Source organism: Microtus ochrogaster, chromosome 2 (genome assembly GCF_000317375.1).
Source record: "Microtus ochrogaster isolate Prairie Vole_2 chromosome 2, MicOch1.0, whole genome shotgun sequence".
In the NCBI taxonomy this organism is placed as follows: domain Eukaryota; kingdom Metazoa; phylum Chordata; class Mammalia; order Rodentia; family Cricetidae; genus Microtus; species Microtus ochrogaster.
The window spans coordinates 3,874,250-3,882,159 of record NC_022010.1 but is presented as its reverse complement, the minus strand read 5'-3'; the positions used below and the strand labels follow the sequence as shown (position 1 = coordinate 3,882,159).

Here is a 7,910-nt window from a genome sequence, read left to right as displayed (position 1 = left end):
ACCTGCCCCTGCCTTGGTGTGGGTTCCACGGAGGAGAGAACAAGGTGGTAGGACCTGACCCAGCCTTGGTGTGGGTTCCACGGAGGAGAGAATAAGGTGGTAGGACCTGACCCTGCCTTGGTGTGGGTTCCACGGAGTCAACTGAGACTGCTTCACTACGAGCCAGCTCGCTGGCCCAGTGACAGTTTAAACCGTGTCTCATGACTGTGTAATTTCAGCTCTTTAGGTAATTCTCACGGTCGTAGCTCAGGGAGAGTGCTAGCCTAGTAGAACTGAAGTGTTGGGTTCTGTCCCTAGTGCAGCGAAGAAACACCAAGCTATTTCCCTTCAACCTCCAAACCTGTTATTATGAAGTTAGGCAACCACTGCATAGCTAGTGTGCATGTCATAAGAGCCAAAAGTGGGGCCACCAAAGCCCTCTCTGTGCAGAGCGTCCCACAGTACACACCTGGCTTCAGGGCCGCTTGTGTGTCCTGTAACTCCAGGGCAGACCCTAGGTTCTCACTGGCTTTGGGGCCATGCTGACTTGGTTTGTGTCCCAGGAGGCGGTACTTGTAGAAGTCCATCATTAGGAACTCGTTAAACTGCACATGCTCGTGCCGCTTCAAGGGCGTGCCATGGCTGGACCAGCTGAGCCGCTGGAGATGGATACAGAGGCACTGGGGCAGCTGTGGGCAGAGAGGAAAGTGCAGTGCTAAGGTGCTTCAGCAGCTGACAGAGTCACCCCCCCCCCAACCCCAAGCATGGCCAACCACATGCACAGGTAGGCTCACCTTGCCTAGCTTCAACTGTTTAACAAAAGTGGTCCTCTGGTGTTCCACCTTTTCCCCATTCAGCGTTCCTTTTGCTTCAATCTGCAAGAAAGTAACAGCATATGTCTGCAGGGTCAGACATATAACAGCATATTGACTGCAGACACCCGTGGAGCTGCAGGTCAACCTCACAGATTCCTCTTGGCCATTAAACAGGAGCCGGGGAGGGAAGAGAAAGGGGAAAACAAACACCAAAGTGTGAATTTCTTAAATCTTGTCTTCAGAAACTCTATGGAGAGAGGGCTACAGAGATCTGTCTCGGCAGTTCAGAGGACCCAGGTTTGGTTCCCAGACCCACATGGTGGCTCACAACCATTTGTAACTCCAGTTCCAGACCTGTGCCCTCTTCTGACTTGTGTGGACACTTGGCACTCATATGGTGTACACACATACATGCAGGCTAAAACACTCATATACACAAAATAAATAACTCTAGAAAACCAGTCCTGTGTGGGTTCCCCAGACCACCTCCTCCCTCACCCTCTCTGCCCCAGTCACAGTAGGAGGCTTAGGAGGCCTGGGTGATGCCCAGCCCTGAACACTTTGCTCAGGAGTTCACTTGAGTGGCTTCTGGGGACAATCATAGACGCCTTGGACATCCCTGCCTTAGAGAGCCTCAGAATCACAGGCAGTTTCTGCTGATAGTGGGACTGGGGTGTGAACTGGATTTCAGCACCTGTGGTCCTGCCCAAAGCAATGCCCTGAAGACCCTGGAGATGGAGCAGCAGATCTCTCAATGGACACCTGAGGGCACCCATGAGCACCATCTTTCCTGCCTGGTTGCTGCCCAGCACCACCCAAGGTTCCACTAAAGCTTCTTTTTCTGGAGTGTGCAGGGAAGCTCAGGTGGCCCTGGAAATTCACAAGGACGTGCAAGACTTGGGAAGGTCACTGCAACTTCCAAGATTCAGAAGCCCCTACACCCACCCCAGGAGATTTCATAAATAGAGCAATTGCTCGGAAAGAAGAGACTTCACTGAAGCTGCCTGCAGGTTGAGCAGGAAGCTCCAGGAATGCAGCTTTCGAGTCATTATCCATACTGGAGTGGGCTGTGTGTGTGTGTGTGTGTGTGTGTGTGTGAGAGAGAGAGAGAGAGAGAGAGAGAGAGAGAGAGAGAGAGAGAGAGAAGGGGGGGAGGCAGAGAGAGGCAGCTGCTGTGTGGAATCACCCACTCAGACCCCAAAGTCTGAAGTCTGTATTTCCTCTGTGTTCAGAAGTCTGGCACATCTGAAAAGGTGGACACAAGACAGGGGAATGGAAGAGCTACAGACTGGAGTGGGTGTGTCTCAGCTCTATGCACAAAGCTTAACATTTTCCCCTGTAAACACCATGAAGAAACAAAACTTCACCTGGGAAACAAATTCATAGGCAGCCACTCTGCAAACCAAGGTAGGGGAAATGGCAGAGGCTGAAAGATGCCCTGGGCATATCTAGCTGGAAGCTCGTGGGGTGGCATGAGAGGTACCACAAAAGCACATGGTGTCAGCTGGGAGGGGACACTGCAAAGCATACCTTTGTGCAGTTGTCACACACAACATCCCGCACTGACTCAGAGGAGATGAAATGATGAAGGCAGTGGTCCAGGGTCAGTGGGTGTCCCTAGAGCAGAAGCAGGCAGTCAGAACAGCTCACAGGAGTCATGCTGAAACCATTAGTAGGTGGCGGGTAGCCTCCCAGGGCTGTGTTTTGGAGTACACAGGCATAAAGCTTCACAACACACCTCAGTGTCATTTAACCTCTATGCTGCTACTGCTGAATGACTCAGGAGGGGCAGAGCTGTGGGAATCGTGCACCTAAACGAGCCTGGGGTGGGGGTAGGGCTTTTAGGGAATTGGCACCTGCACAGGTCTGGGGTGGAGCTTTAGGGACTGTGCACCTGCACAGGTCTGGGGTGGAGCTTTAGGGACTGTGCACCTGCACACAGACCTACAACCTTAGAGTTTGGGATGTACGCATGAACACAAGAATGGAAATGCCAATGTCTTCAGTGAGATAAGAGTCACCTTCCCTCTCCCACAATCAGACCCTCCCAATCAGAGCTGAAATGGCTCAGCCAGCCACACCTGAATGACACTTAGTACCTGGGCTACATAAGATGCCCAAAGCCCTTGTGGTGTCCAGAACAGATCCAAATAAGCCGTAGATCAATACGTACCCAAGTGGCAGCTGGAATACTGAGGGAAAGACTGTCAAAGGTATCAAATCGAACAGGACTCTGAAACAAATATTGCAGAAAATCCAAAGAGCTTAGAGTCGACAGATGAAACGCTTAGTATTCAGATATTAAACTGTCACAGTGCCGTTCAGTGCACAACAGCATTAGCCTGCAGCTTGAAGATGGCTCTGGGGTGTGCACCCGACCCAGCAGCTTGGGATATACATACACGTTTTCACACATATTCTATGGAATTGGCATTAACTGCCAGGACTTCTATCAGTGCCACTAATGGCACCATAAACAGGAGTAGCTGAAGCCTAAGACATTAGAGAACTGTAGATGTCCACAGAGCGAGACTCTGCTAACAGTAGTGCAGTGGAAGACGTGAGTTTCTACACAGACGGCCACACTGTGCTATGAAGCGTCCCTGTGTGAGGCGATGGGATGGCTTAGACCTGCAACCCCTGGAAAGACTTTAAAAGCAGGACCCTTTGGACAGTGATTGACGGACAGAAATGGGCTCCTAGGTGAGGTCTGCCTGCCTACTTCACACAGTGCTAGAGAAAAGTAGCCTTGCTCAGGATTGAGACGTCCGAAGACAGAATACAGGCTGGCAGGCAGACAGGGCTGCCCCGGAGAGGGAGCCCTGAATTCTGTGTGTGCTTGCCTGCCTGTTCCAAGATTGCCCACAGAGCACACAAGTGCAGGGGGACCTTGAGGGTCTTGGTAGACATAACATCCAGAAGTAAATACAGAATAGGGCATTTGCTGTCTAAGGAAGGAGACAGAGATCTGAACCAAGTTAACTACCTGTCAGAATAAAATCCATTTCCTTTTCTTCCTTTTTCTTTCTTTCTCTCTCTCTCTTTTGTGTGTGTGTGTGTGTGTGTGTGTGTGTGTGTGTGTGTGTACTCGGAGGGGTTTCTGTGGGTTTTGTGTGGCCCAGACTCTGCAGCTGAAGTTGGCTTGGACCCCTAACCCTCCAGGCTCCACCTCTTTACAGTTGGGATGACAGATATGTACACTCTGCCTACAACAATCATTCCCTCCAGGACAACAGAACCCGAGTCTCTGCTGTACAAAATATGCAATAAAATACCTAGCAACACAGGAGAAGAGGAAGCAGCAACCATGAGACGTCTTCCTGGGTGTGAAGCTGGCACCCAGAGTTGCAGAGATGTGTTATAAATATGCCCCAGGGCAGAGGGAAACTCAACATGGCTGAGAGAGAATCTGAGTAGAAAACTTACTGGAAAAGAAGGAAAGGGAAACTTTACACTGTGTGTGTGTGTGTGTGTGTGTGTGTGTGTGTGTGTAAGTGTGTGCTTGCTACTTCACCTATGTACAGGATATGCATCTGTCAGAGAGAGTGCTTGTGGGAGTCAAGTCCCCATCACTGTGAAAACTAGAATAAAATAAATAATAAAATTTTGTAAGATCTCAAGACATAAAATGGATCAACAAACAACTGTAGTCCTATATGCTGGTGACAAGCAAAAAATAAAACATTCCTAATTCCACTTGTAACAGCTTCAAAATACAAATAAATGAAAGGAGAATTCAGTGATGAATGGGCAAGGCATATCATTATAACATATAAACCTTTTCAAAAAAATTAATAGTCACAGGTGATGTCAATCAAAACTAGACAGCAAAGAAACACCAAAGGCCACTACCGAGTAAGAGAAAACATTTGTAAATCACACACCTGATGAGTGTGAGAGCCACAATATACTAGGAATAAATCAGCAGCACTCCCACCAAAAAAAAAAAAAAAACAAGCAATATTTTTGAAAACAAGCAGCCAGGTGTGGTAGCAACGCTTGTAATATTCAAACTTGGGAGGCAGAGGTAGGAGCATCAGTTCAGAGGCTTGCCTGGGCTACGTGAGATCCTGTTCCACAAATAACAACAAAAAAGAAAAAGAGGAGGGAGTTAAGAGAGGGAAGGAAGGAGGGAAAGAAAAAGAGGAGGAAGGAAAAGAAAAGACGCTGAAGGATGACTCTGTGGTTAAGAGTGCTTGTTGCTCTCGCAGAGGAGCCAAGTTTAGTTCCCAGCACCCATATAGGGGCTCACAACCATCTAAAACTCTACTTCCAGGGGGCTGGAGAGATGGCTCAAGTGGTTAAGAGCATTGCCTGCTCTTCCAAAAGTCCTGAGTTCAATTCCCAGCAACCACATGGTGGCTCACAACCATCTGTAATGAGATCTGGTGCCCTCTTCTGGCCTGCAGATATACACACAGACAGAATATTGTATACATAATAAATAAATAAATATTAAAAAAAAATAAAACTCTACTTCCAGATTCCATTCAGGCACCAGCCATGCATGTGGTACACATACCTACATAAGATTGAAACACTTAAGGTTAAGAGAGACAGAGACAGAGAAGAAGGTAGGAGGGAGGAATGGAAGGCAGGCAGGATGGCAGGAAGGAAGGAAGAAGGGGAGGAAGGACAGAAGGCAGGGAGGCAGAACAGAAGGAAGAAAGGCAGATTGGCAATGGACCCCATAAAGCATTTTTCCAAGACCCAGATATAGCAGACAGCAACATGGAGAACTACAGTTGTCAGGGAAACGCTAATCAAACCACAGGGACACATCTCTACTTGAATGGCTACTACAAAAACCAAGAAGGGTGACTGCCAGGATGGTTCAGTGGTCAAGTGCTTTACCTTGCAAGTGTAGGGACCCTAGTTTAATCCCCAGAACCTACATTAAAACAAAACAACAACAACAAGTCCCAGATCCAGGAAGGTGGAGACAGGCAGATTCCTGGGGCTCACTGATTGGCCTGCCAAGCCAACTCGGCAAATTCCAGAGCAGTGAGAGGTCACATCTCAAGAAACAAGGTAGATGGTTTCTGACAAGTGACACAAGGCTCACAGTGGCCTCCACTCAGATGGGCACAGACACCCACAAAGACAAGACATGTTTTCGAAAGGGTGAAACAGGAACTCTTGTTACATTGTGGCAGGAACCCAAACTGGGGCAGCCCCCATGGAAAACAAAGGGATAACCTTCAAAAAGTTACAGCCAGAAGAGTCTGGTGCACACCTGTGAGCCCATCCTCGGGATGCAAGAAGTAGAAGGTGTCAGAGTGTCAGGTCAGCCTAGGCTATCACAGTGACAGCCTGTCTCAAGTCAATCACCTAACCAACCAATAGAATTAACGAACGATTGACTCAATCTCTCTGGGGTATGTACTGGAAGGAGGTGAGTTCAGCACTTCCTAAAGACACCTGGGATCCACACTTACAGCAGCATCAGCACGATACCCAAGCCACAGAAGCAAGCTCAGCAGCCACCAGAGTAGGAAAAGAAAATGTGCTAAACACACACACCTGTACACGACAGATACTATTCTGCCAGGAAAAATAAGACAATACCATCCTTTCTGACCACACAGATGAACCTGGGGGCATAACCCCCAAAAACAACTCCCACATGACTTTGCTTAAAGACAAACTTCCAGAGACGAGTAGCCTGGTGACTGCTGAGGTAGAAGGCAGATGGGGAGATACTGGCACAGACCTCAGGGATCTGGCACACAGCCTAGCGATTATAGTTAAAGCACACTTGGAACTTGCCAATGTGGGTCTTGAGAGCGTTCTCACCACCCACACACTAAGGTCATTACTCCAGATGGGCTAACTTGACTGTGGCCATCACTTAGAGAACGTATCAAATATCACTCAGCACTCTTCAGATTTATGTGAAATCTACTTGTCAGTTATGCCCAGGGAAGCAGACGAACTCTTCAACTGGGAACTACTCCATGACTGCAATGAAGGCCAGTGTCCAGGAGTCAGACAGGACAGCACCGGCAAGGCCTTGGGACCCTGGAGAGCCATCTCACAGCTTCTCAAAGGTTCGAGTCAGGGTCTCCACATGTGGCAGCGGCACACAAAACCCCAAAGTGGAAACAATATAAACTCAGACGACAGTGGACAAGAACATGGCAGGGCCATGTGACACAGCTGTGCCAGCTCTAAACAGCAAGACGTGCTGCTGCACGTACCACATGAGAAGGTCTGCATGCAAACAGGCTAAGTGAAGGAGGCTGCCCACGAAAGGGCTCTGCTTGGGGAAGCCCAGACTAGACTTTGTACCCAGCACACAGAAGGTACATTCGCAGCTGTGAGGCATTCAGAAAAAATGCTCATATGTAAGGTTTGGGGGCATTTTTTTTTTTTTGGCAGGGGCAGGGCAAGGTGTTAGAATGTTCTAAGATTAATGTAACAGCTGTAAAATTCTCTTTGTATTGTGTTGAAGTTTTTCCATAAAGAAAGGTTTGAACCCTCAAATGCAAAGCTAAAGCCACTCCCACTCCTCAAATCCACTGTGCGCATCATGAGCAAGCAAATACCCGAGCTACACAGTCCACAGCACATCACATCTCTACTTTTGGGGTCTGAGGGTCAAAAAATGACACTGGCACTGACCCAGGTGAACAGAGGGCAGGCAATCGCCAAAGCTGCCCAGAAGTCAGACTGCGCTCTCTGCGTCATAAAGGGGCAGCCACTTACCTGGTGCTCACAGTGTTTGCACACCATGTTACTAGTGAGTCTTCCATGGAAAGGGTGTTGAGACTTCCAGTGATTGGACGTGGGGTGAGGAGACCCTGGAAGCAAAGCACTTTTGACGTGTCACATCACCCAAGATCCAAACAGACCCCACCCTCCTTAGCACACAGCAGATTTTCCTCCTTTAGGAAACTGTTTCATGAACCACAGTGAGTTGTCCTTGCTGATTTCCAGTCTCATCCTCACAGAAGAAGCTTAAGGCCCGTGAGTGAGGCTGTGTACCATGGAACAGACACCAAGAAGGATGTACATGAGATCTACAGGTGCACACGGACTGTTGGAGAGGACGGGGGGGGGAGAAGGATGCACATGAGATCTACAGGTGCACAGGGACTGTTGGAGAGGGCGGGG

At 48.7% G+C, this 7,910-nt stretch overlaps 1 protein-coding gene across 1 annotated transcript in view; it reads right to left on the bottom strand.

Moving 5' to 3' along the window:
* Positions 1–7,910, bottom strand: part of Usp30 (ubiquitin specific peptidase 30) — a 28,149-nt gene that overhangs the window by 5,963 nt on the left and 14,276 nt on the right. Inside the window, exons 7-11 of the mRNA XM_005344255.3 lie at positions 7,503–7,597; positions 2,968–3,027; positions 2,325–2,411; positions 774–854; positions 449–668 (exon numbers count right to left, since the gene is read on the bottom strand). Coding sequence (XP_005344312.1) covers positions 449–668; positions 774–854; positions 2,325–2,411; positions 2,968–3,027; positions 7,503–7,597 — 543 coding nt within the window. The remainder of the gene's footprint in view (positions 1–448; positions 669–773; positions 855–2,324; positions 2,412–2,967; positions 3,028–7,502; positions 7,598–7,910) is intronic.